This window comes from Leptosomus discolor, chromosome Z (assembly GCF_034619465.1).
Source record: "Leptosomus discolor isolate bLepDis1 chromosome Z, bLepDis1.hap2, whole genome shotgun sequence".
NCBI classification, from domain to species: Eukaryota; Metazoa; Chordata; class Aves; order Leptosomiformes; family Leptosomidae; genus Leptosomus; species Leptosomus discolor.
The window spans coordinates 67295076-67320321 of NC_141419.1; the positions used below are offsets into that span (position 1 = coordinate 67295076).

Sequence of the window (25246 nt, forward strand, 5' to 3'; positions counted from 1 at the left end):
CTTTATACTTAATGTAGTTTTAACTGGCTATTTTAGAAACTCCTTCATAAAATTCTGATAAATATCCAGCTGTAACAATCACATGCCACCTTTAATATTGCTTGAAACATGAGAATCTAAGAAAACTTTAGTCCAAGCGCAGAGCAGCAATTAATCTGGGTTAACTAACTGATACAATGACATAACTGTACACATTTTTAATAATAGAAGGAAATTAAATTGGAAAAATTACACTGGCAGGTAACAAGGTTTTACCTGTTAGCTACCAGCCTAGTTCTATTCTGAACTAAGGCAAGCGGAGTTTTGCTACTGATTTTTATAAACACCAGGCAAATAAAAACTTGGATACAGAGTTCTCAACAGTACATGTCTCATGCAGAATTCCTGCTACAGAAACTGGACTTTTCTTTGGGATGTGATGTAAAACACGGCATAAAATCCTGAGGCCTGGAGATCAATACAAATATTCAACTAGAAAAGTGAGGAGTAGTTTGGCAATACCATTTTATTCCACTGCTTCCAAATTGTCAATCACACCATCAACCGCTGAGCTGCTGCTCTGGGGAATTACCTCACCGGAGGATTCCCTAGCTCGGAAGGGAAGGGAAGCGAAGACGATGTAGCAAGCCTAAGCATATCAAGTGCAGCATTTGAGGTTCTGCTGCTACAACTAGATAACCTTCAAATCCATGAATATTCAATAACCTGTCTGTTCCCCTCTTCTTATGTCATTGGGAAGAAAATGGACATATACAAATGTAACAGACAATGCAAAACAGCAGAGTGTAATTGAGTAAAGATGTGTAGCAATGAATTGTCTTCCACATAGCAGTATAATACTGGCTATTTCCTCTTCAGCATTCTTATTAGGCTACAAATGCAATTTAGATGTAAAAATCCTTAAAACCCATACATATTCTCATTCTCCCCAATATAATCTTGCATTTCTAATATTCTACTCACTCCTTCACTATTTTTTACCTATTTGTTTTGGTTGCAAATGAAATAAGGCATCTCCAGGTACAAGACTTGAAATATCTTATGTCCAAAAACAAAAAAAAAAAGGCAAAAAGAAAAAGCATGACAAGTGAAAAACAAGTTATATAAATCAGATTCATTTGGAGAATACAGACAAATTGAAGTTAAACACAAAATAGAATAATATATACCAACTTCTAAATTGCCCTGCATTTATTATTGTAATTTGGATTTTTCATTTAGTAAGATCACATAGTAATTCTCCCCAAATGCTAGCTGCTCCTAGATATTTGTAATAAATACTCATGTAAAATTTAGAACTGAGACCTCTATTACCATGAATATTCTGAAATAGCTGATATCTATAAGAAAAAAGATGCAATAGAAAAGGTTTTTAAACCTGTGGTAAATTTGCCAGCATCAAGTCCTGCATCAAAGAATGAATTCAGGAAGACAGAGCAGGCAATACAGAAATGCCAAGAGACCTTCATAGATTTACAAATACTTCATATAAACAAATTTTCAAATAGCTTTATTCAGAGTAGCCTTTCTGCTCTATTAAACATAGCAAACAGCTGCCAGATTTATTCAGACAAATAATCAACAACCATAGAAGTAAAATGGCAGAAGAAAAAGGAATTTTGGCAACAACTCCACAGAGGACCACAGCTATTCTCCAAGTACACTTCTTCTATGTGCTCGTGGTTCTGTATGGCCAGTCAGGAGGAAAAAAAGCCCTCAGTCACAGTAAAACATACAAAAACTCTATCAAAATATCACAAAGCAAGCAAATATAAAAATGCTGTGGGGGCAGGGGGGAGCAGCAGGAGAAGCAGAGTAACCTGCATTCCTTTCACTACAACCTCAGCTACAATTTTTAGAAGGGAACAGTTTTAAAAAATATGCCACAGCCTCGTTCAATCACTCACCTTGGTGTGCTGAGCAGGTATAAAGCAGAGAGACAGGCTTTAGCCAGCAAAGGGTAAGAACAGCAAATAAGTATCAATTGGTTAAGAAAACAAAGCACAATTCTAACTTTTCACTGCAGCCATAACTGAAAATGATCTAGGCAATACTTAAACTACTTTCTTAATCATTCAAAAATACAAAAGAGAGAATGCTCAAAAGCAATAATTAATAATACATAGCATTACTCATTGGTGTTCTTGACTGCTTGATGGATATACTGAGTTTCTGAGCCTTACACAACAATGAGACAGGATCCCATGGGTATATTCTCATCTCAGTGTGAAGAGATTTACACATGTAAATCCCCATACATTGAAATAGATGAGTAAACACTATTACATTTGAATGCACCCAAAATGTAATAGTTTATATTTTAAAAACCCCAAGAATCATATGCAAATTAAGGGTAGCAGTGTGGACTATTCCATTTAACACAAGCTCAAAGCTAAGTACAATTTCCTCTAATTATTTTGTATAAAATATTGAAGTCACTAAAAGCTCTTCTGGAGGTTTGTGTTTGGACTAGCACCAGAAACTTACATTCTTTAAATGTGCAACATTAGAAGAATGCAGAAATATACAAAACATTTTTCTAAAACAGTACTCCCACAAGAATATTGCTTTTCTATGAAGTGTTTGAAAGGAAAAAGATTAAAATAGTCTTCATAACAGCTGAGGAACAGGTACACTAATAGTATTTAAAAGTAGCCTTGGAATAAAGACTAGTGAAGACAGACATCATATCAATGAATATTTGGTTTATTTCCTTGAGCTGGGGTTCCAACTTTCTGCTTTACTGCTAGTAGGAAAGACATTCACGCTTCATGATAGGAAGCCAAAACTGAGCCAAAAGACTGTTTCAGGGTAAAGGGTGGGCTTTGTGCTCTTAAAGGCACACTGAAAAGCTGTCAAATACCACTGCACATCTTTTTAAAGAGATATTTAAATTAAATCAGTAGTATCAGACTGAATACTAACAGAGACTAACACAAACAGCTACACTGGAAGCACTTGCTGTATGCTTGGAAATTGAAAGTCACAGAGTCCTCATCCAAATACATTTATTGAAGCTGCTGAAAAAAAGAACTTCTCACCTTGCTCCTTCTTAAAGTCTTTCTCTGACATAGTAACAGGCAAAAGCAGTTCTCCAACAGGGGGCTGAATGTTAACATCAAAATGATCATCCTTTGTGCTGGGAAAAGAGAAATTACAGAGAATCAACCAAGTGCATCAACACAGATTAATATATACATATGAGCTCCAAATTTACTTTGGAATCTACAAACAGTATAAGAACTATCTGCATGATTTCTATCTTGTTAATCCAAAAGCCTGGTAATTTCTTACATCACTAAATCTGATCCATTTTCTCCAGTACAAATGTAGTAATACAGTATGCATGCTCTTGTATTTCTGAAAATGTAACTTCTACTCATATTAATGTTTATTTGTCATCTATAAGGCACCATGCTCAAATTAAATGCTTGCAAGGACAAATTATTATGCATTTTACAATTCCTTTAAAAGAACTGTTATCATAAATTCTGTCATCAGCAACAGCTGTCCCAGAAACAGGGTTAAACCAAGGAAAGGTATAATTTCAGACAAAAAAGATTATTATTGCCTGAAAAAAACACGAACAAACCATACAATAAATATGGGAGTAAAAAACAAGTATTTTTGATTACTTCAATTTCACAACATTTTGTATATTTAAACAAAAACACACAGCATACTGGTTGATGTAAAAGCACACTGGAAAATCACAGAATTTTGAGGCAGTTTTCATAATGGCAGACAGTTAAAGAAATTACTGTCAGTAGTAGCACACTACTATCAAATGCTATAGGTTCCTCCTTAAGAAATAAATACCATGCAGTGAACTGACTCTCCCTATTCATTAAATTCTCGGAGGTTCTAACTATGTTGTCTTGGAATTCTCCAAGTCTACAGAAACTCAAGATACATTCACTCCGCTATGTTTGATGGACTAACTTACCGTAAGGAATTTGGCTAGCAACTCAGGATCAGTACATTCAGTCAGAATCTTTGTTAATGCTTTGAGGCAAGAGAAATTTTTAGAAAAGAACACTTTTTTTTTTTCCCTGATGTATGAAATACTCAATACATATTGATTGCTGATATGCTTCAGATATCCTACTTAAATATAATGATATAATAATTAGAATGGAAAATACATCTAATCAATTAATATCCACAGTATTTAAATTAACCTCAAAGGTGTTACTGATTTTTCAATAACTCTGCAACTTCAAAATTCTGAAATAAGATAGACTGATGGAAAAAGCAGGACTAGATCAATAAAACAGAAAACATATGTGTCTCTCTCCTAAAGATCCAAGATAAGCTACTTGAAAATAGGAAACCATTTTATGGTCCTGTTACTTAAACTTTTAGTACTTACCATAATTACCCAATTTCACAAGCAATGCTTAGGAACTGGTACATTCTCACTTTCTGACACTTCTGATGTGTTATGATTATGGATGCAATCTCAAGTATAGGCTTTTCAAATAAAAGTCAGCACTAATGCTAACTTTGTTGAAAATTATTTAATAAACATACAGTGAAACAATCCGTTCAAACCTGGCTAGTATTTCCTTCACAAAGAATCATTTACAAAATGCTGCTTCTTACCTAACAAATTCCCACTTTTTTTCCCCCTATACGATTTTAAATCCCACCCACCTCTAAAGTCATTAGCATACTAAAAGAGCAGGGATTGTCTGACTGGCTGGCCCGATCAAGTTTACTGTAAAATAAGAAAGTAGTATTTTTTTCTTTCATTTTTCCTTTGAAAACTGATCAAGAACTTCATCGGCTTAAATCAACTTCCTCATAACTTTTTGCTGTTTATATATACTACTTGGACTATATGACCAAAACTTTTAACAATACCTTAATTGCTATTGTTCAACTGATCATTCAACCAATGTTATCTTTCATATTTATGCAAGATACGCATTACACAATTCATCATAAACAGATAAACAGTTTTGTGCACAATGATTCATGTCATACATTGACTGGGCATACCATTGATACATAAACTTGACTTACAACATCAATGATTAGATTGCTTGGAAACACTTATCTTCACAATAAGAAGGAATAGAAGTATGAGCATAGCTTGGGTTTATATGTCTATATAACTGCTTGAGAGGACCACTGGCCACCTCTGCTATTAACAAACATTCCAATTCCTTTTCCCCTAGCGATTAAAAAGCTAACAGATGTTCTTTGATAAACCATGAACTCTTCATAGGCTGCAAGCAGAAATTCTGATTGCTAGTTGTTCTTCAAAACTACTTTGTTCTTAATTTCACTTTAGCCAGCATGTGGTTTACTTTGCATTACTTTAATTTCAGCATACCTGAGCAAATTTATTTTTCAGCCAGAGAAAACCATCCTCACTTTTATCATTCTCTTTATCACACACTATACAGGCTAAATATACAACTTTTGTTTATTGATCTGCATCTCTTTTACTATGTTGTTATATTCAAGTTCTAGTAATAACTAATTTAACGAAAGAAATTTCATAGTTCCATAAGAACCATAGGACAAAACAGGTTGGAGGAGAAGTCTGGAAATCATCTGGTCCCACCTCCTGCTTAGCCCAGGGCCACCTTAGTTCACATCGCTCAGGGCATTGTCCATTTGATCTCTGGGTACCTCCAAAGATGGATATTTCATCAGATCTCTAACGGGTAAGTTTCATAATAAAAGTCTTGCAGTACAACTACCTAAGTTCCCCCAGTACTTAGTAGACTAAATTCCTGTGTATTTAACTTACTTACTTACTTATACTTGGAATACTATAACCAGTATAAATGAAACAAAAAATTGCAAAAGTGGTTTGGAGCTTGAACATTAACATTTAAGAATCTGGAAGACAATCGGTTAAAGCACTTTCGTGGTGTAATTCCAAGGATCACGTGAATTCATCTTCTGATGTAGCCAATTTAGATGAACAAATAAGAGATGATAATGCTCCCACAGGAATACAGGGAGACTTACCATCTCTGTGATAAATGACACTGCAAGACTAACACTCAATCCCTCAATCCTCTAGAAGACGCACAGTTTTAACTTTTCTTCAGATGGCTGCAGGGGGGGAGCAGCTGGCACCTGCCATTTGAAAACAGCGTCCATTTTCCTTACTCCCTTTCTTGTCCCGCTTCTTTTTTTTTTTTTTTTTTGTTTTGTTTTGTTTTGTTTAAAAGGATTGGCTCCAAAGGGTTCCTGGGAAAGAAGTTCTCTGCCATAACAAAAGACTTGAGGACAATGATGGCAGCATCTTCTTCAAAACTGATACAAATAATATTATCACTCGTGAATGAGCTTTTGTAAGATTCCACGATGGCAGTATTTAAAGCCTTAATTTTCAAAGCTTTTAAAAAATAATTGTTCTAATAAAAGGCTGGGGAATATTATTCTTCTTCCTATTTATAATATCCTTTTTTGTTTCACACCTACTAGCTCCTTGACCCAGAATACATCTATCCAACACCAGCTCACAATTTTCATCTTGTACTCAAAAAATCTCCAAAGATGATTAAAAAACTAATGGAACAGGAACAGCAACACACTAAGTTCCTGCAGAATGCAGAAGTCTGGCAGACTTTGCCCATAGCCTTGCTGAAGAAAGGAAAAGATGGCATCCTGCTTTTACAAGAAAAAAGGCCAGGGCAACAGAAGAAATGAGTAGCTGTTCATGCCCAGCCTTGCTTTTTCCAGGTCAGTTATCTATCTTGATATAATTGGTTTCTGGAACTGGGCCAACTGACTACTTTAGAGTAATGAAGTACAGAGAAGAGTACCAGATTGCTTGTCTTAATATCCAACATCTGTAAACAACTTAGTGATCTGCTGACAAAGCACTAGGGAAGAAAACAGCAAGAAACAAGTGAAAATGCACGTGACAGTGATGTGAAGACAGTCCTGTATCTCTAACACTAGCTTTTAATATATACTATAACATATTCTATGACATAATTTTAATCAGATGCTTTTGTGCAAGCATCTACACCTGAATGCATCCTTGCACTCAATACAAACCCTGACTGCTACCCAACTGATCCTCTTCATTTACTCCTCTTTGCAGGCAGAAGTTCTGTGTGAGAAGACTCCTACATCAATTCAACATGAGGTAAGAGAATTTGATGCTGCAATAAATATTTTTCTCGGAAAATGAAATTTAGAGCAAAAGCTTTTACAATAACGTAGAACCTGCGGATTGAACAAAGTTTTCAAATCTTATTCATGGAATTTACTTCATTTAAGAAAATGCTAGATTCCTCCTGCTATACCAACCTCTTCTAGAGTAATCAGCAAAATGCACTGTCGCAGTCCAGGGCAGATGAGGTGAACAGACAGCTTTCTTTTCTATCAGCATAACAGTAGAAGAATATGTACAGGGTCCCAGCTCTTATAATAACACTGGGACATAGGAAATAACAATTTAAGGTAACCAGTCCATGCTTTTAAAAATGTCTGTCACACGTCACACTATTTTCCCATGATCTCATTGTTCTAAGCTATAACAGAAGGCATAAAAGTTGCTTTTGTTCGATTTCTCTTTCTTCTTGGGACCTCTGATTTTACTCTTTGCACTTAAACCTTGAGAAAACTAGGAGAAGAAATGCATGGCATGGACACGTTCCCTATGCCAAGCTGTTTCAAAGAGAGCTAAACAACATCCTGCAGGGAGAAAAAAACAGGTTCTCCGTAAATCAAATTTATCTTCAAAGCTGTGGTTCTTTCATGGCTTTGGAAACAGCTAAGAGAATCTGGAAAGGGGGGATGAAGGGAAGAAGAGGTAAGGACAAGCTTCATTCTCCAGCTCTCCATGTTGCAAAAAGGACATCTCCTCTTTACCTTTAGTCGTTCACCAGACACCTACAAGAAGCTGGAGTTTTGACTACTGGGCTTTTCAAATGCAGACAGGAATCTGAAATGCTAAATACATGTACACAAAACAGGATAAGGGCATGTATATGCTGTAAGCTTTTGTCTCTGTAACCTTCCTTGCCTTTCTTCTCTAGGTATTCAAATGCCTTCATTCCAAGGATCCAAGGCCAAATTCTGACATGGCAAAGCTTCCAAATCTTTGTTCAGACATCTAAGGAAACTGGTAAGCTGTGAGAAAGACCTGAGAAGATCTGAAAAGTTGAGACATGCAAGACAATAAAGATAAAATAAGAGATAATAGCGGTATGATTGTTAAAACGGTGATTACTAGGAGCTCAGGGATTCAAGAGAAAACACACAGACATGGAAATATATAAAGTCTGACAATAGAAAAAAAATAAAATTCCACAGTCAGTGGAGTACTGCAGTCAGTCTGTAACATCAAGGATCCATTCCAAACTTTCCTCTGCTAACTGACGCCTACCTGCCTAGCAAAGACTGAGGTCTCGTACCAGGATGGTGAACATACTAATGCTTAACTAGGGTTCAACAAGCTACCAGGCTACCTTCCATGTGAGCTAGCCAATAACAATTTGCTTTATACTTCTAAGTTGTGTATATTTCGCTTGCAGAATCTGAACAAAGCAACTCAAAAAGAAACAGTAACACTCACAAAAATCTTTTAAAAGACTAAGGTCCTCTATTTATTTCTCTTTAGCTTTCTCCCTGAGAAGCGTTATTGTGCAGAACACCAGTGTGGCTGAAGTGGTATGCCTCTGCAAGCACACGGAACAAGAAAAATATCAATGAAGAGATGTTCTCCTTAGGAGTACATAGTGTGAGCATCCTAATACACAGTCTAAATAAATGCATTAGGCACAGTTTTCAAGTTAAGGTGTTTCACGTCTTTTTAATTAGATGTGTGATCTTGGTAAGCTTGGCTTAATAAAAATAGAATTTACAAGGGAGGTCTTTCAAAGCTCAGCCCTTTGAACCTCTATAATGCAGTTTCTCCTTCATTGTCCTTGATTTGTACAACAAATTCAGAAAGAGATCTAAATAGTTTATTACTCATGTTAGCTTTTTTCTTCATACAGTTCGCATTTATTGAACAACTAGTGCAACAGCACATCCCCAAGCAGAAAGGTAGTGTTTGCTATGCAAAACACACAGTGCATGATTGGCATCTAAGACCAATTGATCTACCCATTACCACTATCTCCCTACCCCCACAAGCTTTACTACAAAGCTATTGATTTAAACACTGCCGATCGGTTTCCATTTTCTGATTTTGGGCAGGCCAATTAAGAAAGTGAGTAATTGTGATTACACTGCTTCAGGATCAATTACATTTGATGCAAGACAAAGTGCTCCTCTTAGAACAACGTAAGAAAATTATTATGATCAGGAACACTTTACTGCTGAACATGCTTCTAACAAAAATGCAAAATAATTGACAATGTCTTTCAAAAAGCTATGTTAGCAGGAAATACAAAATGTCAACACCTTTGTGTGCACAGTATTTCAACTACATTTTGACAAACTTCTACAAGTCATTCTTCCTTTTAGATAAAAGCTTTTTCAGAGGTATGACAAGTTAAAAAGCTGCAGCTGAGTTCTCTGAGACATCACCTCCAAAACATCACACTGCACAATTTCTTCAATGATACTGAACATCAGTAGGATTTTGGACAGTACATGTTTTAACATTAAAATAGCAAATATTAATGCAAAGAACATTTTGCCTAATTTTATACTATTTTCTAAGAACTAGTGCCAAAGAGACAAGACCTTATCAATTAGCAAAGGAACAAAGTAAGCAATTCCTATTCTTAATTTAATTTTAAACTTAGCTTGAGCTTTGTCATTGGATTCACATTGTCCCAATCATTAAAATGAATACACCACTGAGATCTGAGGCAAATCTATTTACAGTGATGTTACTCATAGTCTGGTCAGTGTTCAGGAATATTGATCTGTCTTGTTTGTCTAATAGGAAAATAATAAACAATTACTAGGCAATGTTGGAGAAAGTAATCAGTTTTTATATATCACTAATACAGCAGACCTCCCAAAACATAAAGGTGATGATCTGCATAAAATCAATGTGTTATGCTACATCGCTTATCCTCATCACTGCTAAGATTCTTAGCAATAAATGGTATAAGTTTGGAATCAAATCATTAGTATACTGAAAATACGTACTTGAAAGAAAAATATCCGCTCTATTTAAAAAAGAATGTTCCTGCTTGATAAACTGAGCATATTTTATTTAACACTCCTTCTCCCCCCTCCCCCCCCAGTATATTTAGTGAAAGAGAGCCTATAATTTTGAAGCAAGTATGAAATTGCATTGCCTAGAAAGGAACTTCCCTTCCCAAACCTAGCATCAGGCAACAGTCCAAAGCTGTTTCCAAATTCCAGCAAACAGCATACCGATTAGCTACCAGAACTTGATGTGCATAAACTACATGCTGCAGACATCTTGTTGGAGGTACCATTACCTTTAAAATGACTACGCATGAGCATCCATTGTACAGGAAAATGTTTGAGGAGTGTGGAAAAAAAAATAAATTTAATAGTAAAACCTACTCACCTCTAAAACAAGAAATCTTATTTCAGCAGTGGTTCTTTTGGAGTCACTTGGGTACATGTCTGTTATTAATATTTTTCCCGCTACCTTTAATAACCTATAAGTTGCGCAAGCTGTGCTTAGTTGTAGTACACCAAAATTTCTACAGTATCCAAGAAAGGGGTACAGAACTTTCTCAAAGGGCATTCCCTAAACTGGAATGTGGCAATGTGAATGTCTATTCAATATTCTTTTTTGTGCAGAATATTGAAAGTAGCGCCTCTTGCAATAAAGTATGTCCAAAAACATTATTTCAAAATAAGTAAAAAATAAAAAAGGAATGGTGCCATTCTATTTAGTGCCTTTGCAGCACAGTTTCAGAGACTACATAAGCCTGAATAGCTCTTAAAAGAAGGTATCTAGCTTTCCCCCATCCATTCATTCTTGATGTCTGGACACTGCCACTATAAATTTTCCCTGATTTTAAATGCTGGTTTACAACAGAGTTCTCACTGGGTGAACAGGCGCTAGCCTAGAACGCAACAGGAACCCATACAAAGGAGGATCTTGAAAGTGCCAATGAGCATAAAAATTGTGAATCAACTATATAAGACAAAATCTAGTTGGCCAGTCAGTTACTTGTTTTCATTCTCTAATAATTTAAAAGAATCTATAGCATGAAGAATAGGCTTCTCTGGCCAGCAAATTTTGCGATTAGTTTCATGCACTCATGTTACATAGATCACAAACAGCCATAATAAGCACTGGAGGTAGTAAAACTGCTTACACTATGTGCTTTTTGACTTGCAAATTTCTTATAACACGCATAAAACAGTCCAGCAGACTACTCAGACCTGACTGCTCCCTTCAAGGTGGTGTTAAGAAGAATCCCAAGAAGAGGGGGAAAAATTAAAAACAAAGCTCAGGAACAAAGAAGTAATTCTAAATCAGAAGAGGAGCTCATGCTTCTGCATGGTATCATTTACACCAAGGGAAAACATGGGACCTCCCAAACACAACCTGTCAAAGAGTTTTTGCATTTATACATGTGATTTCAAACCCAGATTTGAGTTTACCACCAAATCTGTGTTTTCAGAAGCAAGTGCTAAAAAAATTTGCAAGACTGATGAAAACTGATAATCCTTGTAATAGTAAAATCAAACACTAATTAAGTCTTATTTCTGTAAAAACATACTGGGTATACATCATGTTGTGAACTGTTGTTCAATTCTTTGAATATTTAATAAACAGCAAGTCTGCTAATGCCAAGTAAACTTCTTGGCAATACAGCAAATATGCACTGCCTTTGCCTTCAGAGAGCGAAAAATTACCGTCCCTCCCCAAAAACTCACCATAACTGGAAACTGGCCGTCTGAGTAGAATCACAAAAGTCAATACCCATCGAAACGGTAATGGATCCTGCAGGCTCAAGGCACTCTATATGAAAACATTTTGAATAGGTAATGTACACATGCAAAGCAACAGACGACCCCAGATGCAACCCCCCAAACTTCACATAATTAGAAAACCCATACTTAAAAAAAAAAGCTTCATAAAAAGGAGCTATTACTTGTAGTTTTATTTCAAGTAGGTATCACCCAAATGTCACACTTGAAAGTTTAAGTGTCTTGGATGCCCCTTCCCTGCAGTTGGTGCACATGAAATGTTGCCATTTCAATCTTACAGCTCCAGCACCAACAAAATAAGGATTTGTATTAGAAAAAGTAGAAAAATTATTTACAGATAAAAATATATTGCAGTTACATCATTTTACTTGTCTATAGATCCAGCACTAGGATTTCATTTTCAGTAATACCAGTTTGCAAATTTAGTTAATAAATGGTTAAACACAACAGATATTAATAAAATTTACATTACTACACACAGTAATGGAAAAAGAGCCAAACTTAAAATATTTCACAATTAGTGTGGTTTACTTATTCGTCAACATTCTGCTTGCATTAGTTATGGAAGGGAGTAGAAAGATTATGAACCCAAAATGGACGATAATTTTGTGCTTTACAAACAGTGCAGACTGAGGCACTGCTCAAATTAAGGTTATCAAGAGACATGCTCATTCTGAGTTTCTTGGCTATATCACTATACTGTTCCTTCAACATTGTAGGGACAAGGCGTTGTTTTGGTAGAAAGAAAGACTTTCTTTACATAAGCAGAGGTATTAAAAACAAGGATTGGCGTAGAGTTCAACTGCTCAAGATTACAAGAAAGAAAACCTAAAAGCACAGTCTTTAAAAGAGAGGAACCGAAATAAAAATGATTGGGCAGGCAGAAAAATATGTCTGATTTCCAGTTTATTCATTAATGTATCTGACGCTTTTCAGGAACTGAAGAGTAGGCAGCTGCTCCATGACAAAAAGAAACAAAATTCAAATATCCAAGATTAAGTTCTGAAAAATATGAAAAACATGGAGGTGATGCATAGGAATGCTAGGGAATGAAGTGAAAACAAAGTATTTCAAGAAGTCTGTGTAAAGCACTGGAAGATTACAGGCTCCAGCTCAAATTCAGACTAAATTTTACCAAAGCCTTTAAGCTTAATGTTTTCAAATGGGGTTTCAAAGGCACCTAGCCAACAAGAAAATACCATGTACAGGGACTTCGCTGAAATAATTTGGCCCATTTCTACTGGCAAAATCAGGGCAATTGCCAACAGTAATTGCAGTGATGGGGGCAAAACTGGACTTATTCTCCAGTAGGAATACCTGTCTACACTGACACTTCTGTTGGTTCCGCTGGGCAAATAGTAGGATGTGTTTTCCAAATGCTGGAAACACAAAAGGTAATAAGAACAATAGGACATATGAAGTGAGTTCTAGACAAAAGTGATGAAGAATACAGAAAATTTGCATTCAGTCAAGAAAAGTAACATTTCTGGAAGTTACTATAGATGATATATAGCTTATTTTCTGCAGAAGAAACCAGCTCCACAGGACAGACATTACACTCATATTTTTCTTGGGGAAAGAAATACTTAAACGGACAGGATTGTCTTGAGGAACTCAAGAAAACTGGCTAACTTATTAACTCCTGATTTTTTCACGTTTTTTACATGAGAGAAGTGAATGCTACCATTCACTGACTGTTATTCTGATTATAGTTGTTATAGCATTACTAGTTTTCTACTTGTAAGCCTTTGTGACTTTATTTCTTTCAATATTTAAAGGGAAGGTTATAAAACAAGGCTGATCATCAAAACTAACTTGAAATCAGAACTCTATGCTGGACTTTGTAACTTGAGGAATAAACACCAAATAGTTCACAAAAATGAGTATATTTCCTCAAAGTAACTGTCTAGATCAAGTATGTATCACTATCAAAATGCAAATGGTTCCAAAATTTTAACTCTGAAATAAGCTATAGCACTGTACAATTGCATTTGTAGTTACTTGGTGTAAACCTATATAGCCTTTTGAATGTTAAAAAAATAAGTCTTTCCATAGCATACAGCAATTTAATTCTAAACAGCTTTTTAACTCCTCAAAATACAGAAACTCTTTACTTCACTGTTGTGCTTTAAGAACTTGTTCTGGTATTCTTCCTATGTGATACGGAGTCACATAATAAGGTAGCTCATTAAAGGAGAAGAAATACATTTAAACTACAGGAGCTTGTGTCAACAAGGAGCATGTTTGTCCTTTCCATTTGTACTATAAACCAGACACTTTTGTTCCTTCTGCCTACAACACAATGTCCTAAAACAAAGAACTGCTGAGAAAAGAAAGCAGGTTGTGTGCACAGGTACTACCCTCGAATAGAAGTTGCTATGATCTATGTTCTTTCTCAGGTTTTCTACTCTTTTCCACTAACAGTAATTTAGCAAAAAAACATCCCAATCAGAAGGTTGAAAGTAAAACAGTTTAGGTTAGGGTTGCCTACAGTATTGCTTTCTACCTTACCTAAGAAGCCACGCTTTGTGGGAAGTATGGTAGATGCAAACTAGACTAAAACATACACTTCCACTTCACTGCCAAACGCTCTCAAGGGAAACAATGAGAATGCTCTGAGCCACCAAAATGAATAATACATCTACAAATTTTCTTTAAAGCTTGGAAAGAAAATAATTGTGAATATATAACCCAAAACTTTATTCTTAAGAGTAGCCCATTATAGTCATTTTGGACTAAGGCTGTAAGAGAATCAAAGTTTGTGGGGAGACAGAAAAATTTTATTTTATCAACTGGAATTGATACAATATAATTGATATTTGAACAAGCAGGTAAGCTTTCAGCCATGGAAGTTCTGATCTAGGGAGTTACTTTCAAAGTCAAATACAAGTAGGAGAAAGCTGAATTAAATTTTTATTAAAATCAGATTACCTAAGAAAATATAGTTGCATGAGTGTGTGTGTATGTATACATACATATGTGTAAGTGTGTATACATACATATGTACGAGTGTATGTATGACTATGCAAAAACATATTTGAAAATTTGCAAAAGATTAAGATTCTGTATTTTTAAAGACAGGATACAGTTACCTATTGGATTAAACTCATGCATCCTCATGCCTGGAGGTAATTTCTTCTCTTTGATGTGAATATTCTCTATCTTCTGATCAGTTGTATTTGTTACTGTCACTTGCACAGACACCATACGATCACCAAAAATGCCTGGCTGTCTTGAGAAGCGATAATGAGCTGCTAATCCTTTTCCACTCATTCGATGAAGCAGTTCATGTGTTTTTCTTGGCACAGAGACTTGGGTAGTGACCTGTTAAGTACAAAACAACAGTTGGTGAATGTTGTAAGTAAAGAACAGTTAAAATGACAAATATTGCGCTTTTCACTCAGCTGGAGCGCCTGCTTTCTAGTTGGAACACTACTGAACTAGAAACGTGTAAGGACATACTCAAATCCATAAACACACTGCAGTAATAGATATCAGACAACAGAGCCTAAAAATGACATTTCTCGTGCTGAGAAACAGTAGCTTTAACTTTGTTGTATTTGCCTCAGTTTCCACTATAAATCTAGTTTCAATATTTTAACTCTACAGCTATCCATTACATTATCAGAGCTTTTTTTTTTTTAAGAGTTACAGTTAAAATAACTATGTTGTTTCCAACAAGAAGGCTCTTTCTATTCTATGCATCAGCGCTCAAGGGTAACCCCAAGCACACTGTGTACTGTGAAAGTATAGGGAGAAATTGTGTTTTCCTCTTGTTAAAACATGTAAAACAAAAAATGTTGTCTAACAATCACACCAGTCAAATACTAAAACCACAGCTGGATAGAGCAGAAAGATGTTGCCACTTTTTTAATAGTGGCAGCAAGAGAAATCCCAAGGATGTTTGGGTCCATTCTATCCTGAAGAAGTAGCATGAATAAATGACATTCAATGTGCAAACAAATTCCCAGAAGATACTGCTGATAAGGAAATCTGTAATCATAAGCTCAAAAGTGCAAAAGTAAGGAACATGAAGAGAACTGCAGAAAAGTGAGTTTGAATACTTTAAACAAGTTTTAAAGAAAGGCTAGGAAATTACATGAAAAGTAATACTACACAAACAGAACACGGAGGTTGAAAAAGCCAAATGCTCAGCACAAAATCCCATTTGTCTGGTCAATGCACTATGAACTACTGAACTTTATAGTATATTTGTTAGATATATCTGTTTATCTGTTTCCACCGATGAGTCTCCATCCTCTCTTGCCCTGCCCGTTGCCCTGAATGTGTAACCAGGTGAAAGAGACAACTGCAAATACCAGGGTGTTCAAGCAGCTAAACAAGGAGAACAGGCTTTTATCCTGCCTTCCCTACAAAACTCTTACAGGTTGCCACCTTTTCCTGACTGCCACATTTAACATTGAGGGGCTGATCTGAAGACTTAGTCAACACTTTCAGTAATATATGGAGCTGGTAAGGGCTGGGATTTAAACCCGCAAGGTGTTACAGAAACGGGAAAGCATCTGGAAAATTGAAAGAATCCTGTTAAAAAACTTTAGAAGTTAGTTAGCACACAACAAGCTTGATTTTCATCTCTGAGCACCAGTTTCTGAACTGGAAAGCCAGGCTAGTAATACCTATCACCTCAAATGAGTATCTGTAAAGACGAACTAATGAATGTTTAGAAGTATGAGCACTACATTGATGAAAGCTGAAGAAAACTACGTAAGGAACCCAGTGAGTGTGTATTCAGAGGTGGCTTTGGAAGGTGCATTGTTTCACACATATCATACTGAATGAAGAACAAATAATGAAGGGAAGAAGGCAGAAAGTATCCCAGCCCCTCAAAATTCAACCACTATGTGACTGTAATTAGAACGACACATACGGGATGTGATCAAGCACCTCTGCAAAAACTTCCACATCAGATTTCACTTTCAACTTTTTACCTACTGTTTCTTTCTCTAATACACAAAACTGGTATCAGTTTTTTTACAAACAAATTAACAACTACCAGTAACCTTCAGGGTGAAGACTAAAGGCAGTTGCAGAAGATGTCTGAACTGAGGAAACTCCACAACCCCAACTTTGTACAATTTACTAATACTTTTAAAGGAAACTGGTGAAGTTGAGACATTTTCTTCTCCCTAAAAAGATAATGTAATATTCTCAGGGACAACATTTTTAGTTTTCCTACATGATCAGAAGAAAATCCAGCTGTTTACAACAGAACACATAGCCAAATATTTAAATTTCTGTCCCTCTTCAAATACTAGCAGCAGTATCACTTGAGGAATAAAGCCACCATATTTTTAATCATAGTCAATTTTTTCAGTCCAATTACTGGTCTCTAACAAGCATGAAATATCTAATACTTTTGTCCAAGAACACAATTCACTGCAATTTTACAAAACCTATAACAACCAGGTATGTTTTTACTCCAGTGCCATTTTATGTGCATAAATATATAAGATTATGGTTACTTTTATGCAACTTATCTTTAAATTATATGTATAAAATAATGACTCGTGACATTGCATGACCAGATTAAATCTTATTTTTAAGTTTAAGCTTAGCCTTTAATTTTAAAAATTTAATTAAATTTGGGCTTGACATGCATAATAGGAAAGTTATTTCATCAAATGGTTCACCCATTTTTCATTAATTAGCTGAGGAAGTATTTTTATTCATGTTAAAACAAGTATTCTGAAGTACACCAGCTTCTCTGTGCTAACATATAGATGCTTTCCTTAATACTATTTATTAATAGGAATGAAAACATAAAGAAGCTTGTTGTCAGTCCAACATGTTAGATACATATGCATACACATAAAGCAAAAATTCCTCACTACACTTAAAACTGTAGTACTGACTGAAATTTTACTGAAACCTTCCTGTGATTTTTAGAGATTTTAAACTACACCCCCTTCAGTGTTACAGCTCATGTTTCAGTCATAATTTCGCATGTAAGCCCATTCACTCTTATTTTCAGTATCACACTATACAGAGCAACAGACATGCAAAGGACAGTTAGAATAATGACATTATGTTTAAACCAACTTCCTTCCTGTAGGACATTAATTTTCAGTTGCATTTAACATGGCAGTACTAGAAATAAAGAAAATGTATATATGCTGAACAAAGGAATTTATTTCCGGAAAATGAGAATTGTCAAGCCCTCTACTTGCCAGCAAGGGTTTTGAGCTGGCAAAGGTTGCTGTGACTGTAACGCAGTCTATTTAACAGTTGCATCAGTCTGGTAAACACAGTTTTTTGTTTAAATTCCACAATTTTTAATGCATACAATTCCAATACTCGAGGAAACCCCTAGGGCAGATACCTGCAATCACTCTGGGGTTAAAATAATCCTCCACAGAGTTAATAGAACAAGAAGCATCTAGTAACCAGGAGATAATCCCCTACAAATCTTACACAGCATATGTTTAAATAATAGAAGTCGTTTGTGTACCTTTGGATGGTTTATGAAAATAACCAATCAATTCTGCAGACACAACATTATTTCTAAAGGAAATCTATGTGACTCATGATGCCTGCAGATACACAGAGATGAACTACACATATTTTATCAGTTTATTACAGTAAGCAAATAAGCGTGGAATGAGAGTGCACATAACTGTCTACTTAACGCTTACTGAAACATTTATAAGAGCTGTTATCTCCCTAATAACAGACAGACAGTGTGCAATTTTAGAGAGGAGAAAAGCTTCATATTTTTTAACACTTCACTAAAAAGTAACTGAAGAGTGTAAAATGAAAAATACTCTGTGCAGTTAGCTGGTAATGGACCATATTATCAACTCAAGTTAGATTTATAGGATACAAACTAGTCACTAATAGTTATTTTATGACATAGCATGCCTTTTTTTTGGGGTGAAGATTATTAAGATTAAACTTGCAAAACTTTTTTTTAGAATTACATAAATAAAAAAAATTAAAATACAGACTCTCCTCCCACCCCATTTTGACTGAAAGCCACCACGAATTAAAAGTCAGCGTAAGCACTCCACAGTGATATCATATGGGAACACTGTATTATTACAAGTCAGACTGCCCCCCATGCAACCTGCACATGCTGAAAGATGATCCATCTCCCTAAAAGAACCTGCAAATATTTTTAAACTACTTCTTCTATCAGAACAAGAAGGGCAACATTAGGGATTTTGCCTTAAAAGTCCGCCACTCATTAACCATGTAAAGGGAGAAGTTTAAGATCACTGACAGTAGTTTTGGTTTTTGTTATCACAATACAGTTGACTAGTTACAAAGCACTGAATCCTCTGCACGTGAACACGGTTCTTTTTCTAGCTCAGTAAGTCCTCAATAACTAAGCTTGAGTTAACACAAAAAGTATTTTCAACAATTATTTAAAATAAAAAGCACTACAGGGTTTATTAAACCTTCTACAGGAAACAGAGCCGGACAGACTTTCCTGTATGAAGTATTATTATTATTATTATTATTATTACTATTATTGAGCACAAAAGTACATTTGTGGGGTTTTCTTTTTGTATTTGTTCCTTAGCTTAATAATGTAATTACTAATCAACACAGATTAATTTTTGATCCTGACTGAGAAATGTATGTATGTTCGGATAAAACATATGTTATCGGAAAAAAATATTTGCTTCCAAGAATGATTATAATTATAGTTCTATTCCTCTAAATTACATTCTGTTAAAGCGGTGGACTGAATCATTTAATCTAAGTAGCCCTTCTACTGCCCTCCTATTGGCAATATCCATGACATAATCCAAGAATTACCTACTGAGCTGTGAGAGCTATATCCTCTCTTACACTCACTGTAAGGCTATGCTCTGGTAACTTCGCAACAGCTAAGAGGAGTAGCCCAGCCACATTTACATGATCTTTCAACTGAAGCTATGAGAACAACTTAACTGTAATTTTCTAGTATTAGGAAGAAGATGGTAAACCAGGCAAAGAAAGGATAGACACAACTGGCAGGAAACCGTATATTCATGATTCTTTGCTCCATTACCAGTTACATATTACACTCAAAAGGCAACGTCTGCATTATACAGCTCTTACAAAAATAATTAATAATTCATTTTAAAAATCTAATAAAAAGCAAACAAAAAATTGCAGAAAGAGTGTCAACACCCTACTCTGCGTTATTTCAAGAGGCTGTAGCAAATCACAACATTAAAGCATACTTAAGTCATGCCAATATGGATTGCCAAACTAAGGACAGTATCCCTCTGTTACGGGGTGGGGAAACCAAGCAAGCAAGCAAGCTCATGTTTTTTGCAGCCTGGAAAAGCACAGGATACCATGACTCAATTTGGGGTAATTTATCTAGACACATAAGACACTTGAGGACACCATGTCAAATTCTGGAAAATACTTAAAATAACTTTCCACCAAAGGCACATTTAACTGCTCTACATCTACTAAACAACTAAAAGCTACATCTGCTAGGAAGTCCTTCAATTTCTAATACATCCTAACTCCCATTCTTTTTGCATTGTCATCAACTTTTAGGCTCTACACTCCCCTAAATGATTAATATGTCAATGAGGTTAGTTGAAAATTAGCATATTAATGCTCCTATCTTTAAACCAGTGTTGGTTTCAGACAATTTCAGACATTAGAAAGTGAGTTCCAAAAATTCTTACTGAATTTCCACTTCGAAAGAGTAATATTTTTGTCTCTAAAAACTTGCAGAAAAATAAATGAAAAAAAAATAATCAAAAACCCCCAAATAACTCACATTGATTTTTAAATCACACAGAGATGAATCTCAAACAAATGAGCACTTTCATTACACTGCCTGTAGTCCCCCTCTGTAAGGCTGTCAAAATTAATCCTTTTCTCTGCCTTTTTTTTTTTTTTACTCTAACATTAGGGTCTCAAATAGGTATAAAATCATCCTTTCAAAGACTAGTGTATTCAAGGTAATCTGTGAGATTAGAGATGATCAAAATCTTATGTAATACTAAAATATCTTTTTTTCTAATATTTTTATGTCCCTTTGGTTTTTTTGATGGTTCTCTTAAAATATAACCAACTAGACAGATTTCCAGTAACTCTGTATCAATAAAAAGTATTGCTCTTACAGCATAAAAATGACTACATGATATAAAGAAACCAGAATTAGGCCTTAACCTGGAGTTCATGAACAGCAGAAAACTCTATTAGTCCCATACCAGATTAATCAAGCACTTTTAAAACCGAGCATGCATTTGTTTTGTATTTTATGTGTAACTGGAGGCCAGTGAGACAGATTGCATTTTGCATGTATAACAGAGCTTAAAGCTTTATATTACAACACCACATGGTTTTGTTTGAGATTTGGCATCTTTGCCTTTTTCCTTCTGCTGAGTACAATGAATCACAGGAATAATCCAATGAAAATATTAGTGAAATCTTTCAAAAAGCCATACAAGAAAGAATTTCAGAGCAACAAAATGGGAATATTCATGTGATTACGTCAGGGTTGTCATACAAACAAACATGAAGAAAAGGGCTGAACTCAGTGTCATAATTCTGGCAACAAACCTTGGTGTAAATTCAGTAGTGCACATTCTTCCCCATAAGGTACTCTGAGATCATCAGTGGACTATTAAAGGGGCTTAAACAGATACTAAGGGAGAATTTTAATAGCATTTGCAAAAAAATACTACACTCAAGGGCTTAAACCGATCCCAATTCAGGTTTCAACTTCCAAAATAACAGTGACCAAATCAAATGGTGAAATTCATATCTGTGCATGGCAAACCTCAAAATTTACTGTAATTTCACTTCTGTGAAGTGAAAAGCAGACTGTCTGGCAGCTGATCTGTGTGACTTTCATCAAGCAGCATAGTATTTTAAACCCCTTTGCAATAGTCATTAGGTGTTTCAAGGAAAAGGCATTCTCCCACTATACAAACAAGTAATTTACTTCAATTTGGTGATTCAGTCCTTCCACTGACCACCTAACTGGAAAGTCTGAGGATTACCTGGAGTAGTTTAGAGTTAGAAAAACAGAGTAAGGTGGCAGCCTCACCTTGCATCCTAATTGCGAATTTGAAATAGTGGACACTGCCAAGAGGGATTAATATAGATTTTGGCATTGACTTGAAATGACTTCAAAGAAGTTTCTACAAATGGTTTCCAATATATTATTTTGATTTTGGCAAACAGCCAGTACTCTAGAGCCTAATATAGTGAAAACATACTGAACCCCACTGGCTATAATGTACAATTTTACAGTTATGGTTATACTGTAACAACTCCTGAATACTGGTTTCTTCCAACAGAAGTACCTAGTTCAAAACTTTCCCCCAGAAAAGGACCCCTTGTGTCCAGACAAGTGTGTAATGTAAGTTGAAATACTTACTACACAGTGTTACCTACCAGCCAAAGCGAACTCAGCCTATAATATGCCATATTCGAAATCTAGCACAGATATTTATGAATGCTAAAATGTAAATTATATCTTTCCTGGCTTAATACAACTATATTTGAAACTCTGTCATTACATTTTTGTTGAAGAATGCAACATGTTATTTTGGCTTCCATCAGGATGCTCGTAATGCACAGTAACCCACCTGTAAGAAATCTAAAAATCAGCACTGAACCCACTGCACATATACATCTACATTAGCACTTTCTCAATGTGGGTGTAGATTCTTTGCATGTACCGGAACACAGCTCTTATACATGATATTGATGTGTCAATTTCTCCCAGTTTTATTTCATTTTATACATAATGTTTTAATCTGAAGAAATCCATATTCCTTAGTTTGAGAAAATGACAGTTGACCTGAGACCATTGCTAAAATACAGCTTTTCTGTGTTTTATATTCCTTAAGCTTCACTTTTTGGCCTTAAAAAGAAAGGAAAAAAAAATCATCAGATACAGTTTGTAGTCTGTTAAGAGTCAAAGAGGTCTATTTGTAACCAGTTACCTTCAGGTTTTCTTGTTCATATTCAAAAGCACACTTCTTCTTTTGGACTCAAAACAAAAATCATGGCACCAAATTACTTATTCAGCCTCTATGAGGACACCTCTTTTCACAGTCATTAAGAAGAAATGCCACTCAGTCCCATCCACACACAACTCAGAGTAATGCAAGCAACAACATGCACAGCATACGGCAAACAAAGAACCTCACCCTACGGATATCTCCAATAAAGGCCCTACTGTACAGAACAGAACCTGCATGTGGGCATGCTGCTTTACACAGTAGCTGCAGCCATAGTTAAGTTCCTCAGTTGACAACTGAAGGCAAATTAGGTAGGCAATTTGTTCTCATCTACTTTTGAAATTACCATGGTACTAACTAATATAAATTTTGAGTATTTCTCCTACTATCGTCTAAATCTTCAAAAGATTGTTAGTCAACTGAGCAGAAACATAGCAGCAGAAGACTGTTACAATGACAATTTATTAAAACTTACTCCATTTAAAAGCAACTTTTAATACACAAATGTATTTTGTAATAGTTGAAATTTATGATTTATGTAGGAAGCATATGTTCTAATGCTGCTGTGTTACAAAGCTCCTTCAGCAGAAATGGCAGAATGATTTTTGTACATTTTTCATAGAAACATTCCAAACTAATAATAGTAAAAATTTGTATACAAACCTTGTTTTACAGACATGAATTTCTATAGTCCCCTATACAACTAAAAGATCTATTTTACAGCTCTTACAATTGTACATTTCTTCTGTTCTTCTGGCATCTTCAAATGAAGAACACAGATGCTAGGGATTAGAAACACCAGGTGACACTGTATGCAGCCACATAAAGATGGGAAGGTTTCCTAACCCAAGTGAACAGAAGTTCAAAATTAAAACTTCCATCAACCGCACAGCAACCAAAACTAATTCAGGAAGATTCTAGAACTGGTTTTTTTTAGCCTTAATACGTCAAGGCACTGTTCACCAAATCATTAGGAGAAAAGCAAGCAAACCAAGCTGAAAGTCTGCCACTAAAGTAAGCTTTTTAAAACTCATCTCTCTAATGATACTGTATTTAATCACAGCATTGTTCAACAGCCTTTTAAGAAGTCATTCGTCTCTCCAATATCCTCTAGTCTATGGCATATGAGGATTGAAAACATTAGTAAATGATTCTGGTGTGACAAAACAGTGGTACATCACTTACCAACTTTTTGAAAAATAACTTTAACATGGCTCTGGGGGCAGGCAATGGAGGGTGACCCACCTTCCTTGCAACTGTTAGTAAGAACTTTTAGAGTACATTAAAATACATCTGTATTGACATAATTTAAAAGATTGTATGTTACCTTACTATAACAACTGCAATGTCCTTTACTGTTACTTATTTTGTACTGCTAGCCTACAAGCTATGTGGCAACACACTATTGGTCCGTGGCGGGAATGACATGCCCTAACAGCAGTAACACCTCTCAACAATTTGAGTCAGGCCCATGTATAGCTTTTTCTTTCAATGACAAAATATTTATTTTCCCAAACAAGTTTTAAAGTATTCTTAACATTGTGGGACAAAATCTCAATATCATAATTTGAATATCAGGTGTTTCCTTCCAGGTAAATGTGACAAGATAGAAGTCTTACATGCATCAAACCAGACTTGGTTATTTACTTTTTCAGATATGCCAAGCTAACAAACCATCAGTAACAACATTTCAGAAATCAAGATATTATGTTAGTTATAAAGCACTTACTATTTTCATCTATGTTTAACAAGTATTTATTTGCAGGTGCTAATGCTCAGGATGGTTAGATATACGCAGAACTGTAAGTAAGTTATAGGGTAAATTTTAATTCTGATGAGCAAAGTATCTTCCAGTGAAATCTTAGGCTTCCCTTTATAGCTCTGCTTTTTGTGCAATCCAAGCTTCAGTTAAGCACAGACCAATCAAGAAAAAAGGTGAACAAAAGCAACTCATGCCCAGCATAACATCCTTATATGTGAAAAAACGAGCTGTATTCACAAGCAGTGATACATATACTTAGAAGAGCTTTCAGACCTCACCATCACTGCATATTTAAATCCATAAGCTGTCCCCTTCTAAGAGAGAAGGGGAGCTTCAATAAGGAGTTTTCATCAGATTCTCCACAAATTCTGAGTGAAGAAACAAAAAAATCCGTTTCTTCATTTAGGTTTAGCAGAATATGCCAATAAACACCTGGATAAACATATGGAACAACGTAATTTAAAATTATAACAGACCTCTACAGTGTTTGAGTATCATTCCTCAGTACAAAAATAGGAAACCCCAAAACTATAATCAGTCATACAAAACCACTTGTGCACAATCTGTAGAGGTAGTTGAAGGAAGGAGGCTTCTAAAACAATGTTACAATAGCATGAATCTTTGAATGAAGAGAACATGAAAATTTATATTTTTATTAATTTCTAGCTAAGAGCTT

The 25246-nt window shown here is 35.4% G+C and overlaps 1 protein-coding gene across 4 annotated transcripts in view; it reads right to left on the bottom strand.

The window, feature by feature from the left end:
• The window catches only part of AP3B1 (adaptor related protein complex 3 subunit beta 1), a 169082-nt gene that overhangs the window by 15795 nt on the left and 128041 nt on the right, over window positions 1-25246 (bottom strand). For all 4 annotated transcript variants that reach the window (XM_086480372.1, XM_086480369.1, XM_086480370.1 and 1 more), the window contains 3 exons: window positions 14952-15183; window positions 11806-11890; window positions 3042-3139 (listed from right to left, as the gene is read on the bottom strand). In XM_086480372.1, the coding sequence (XP_086336498.1) occupies window positions 3042-3139; window positions 11806-11890; window positions 14952-15183 (415 nt within the window). The remainder of the gene's footprint in view (window positions 1-3041; window positions 3140-11805; window positions 11891-14951; window positions 15184-25246) is intronic.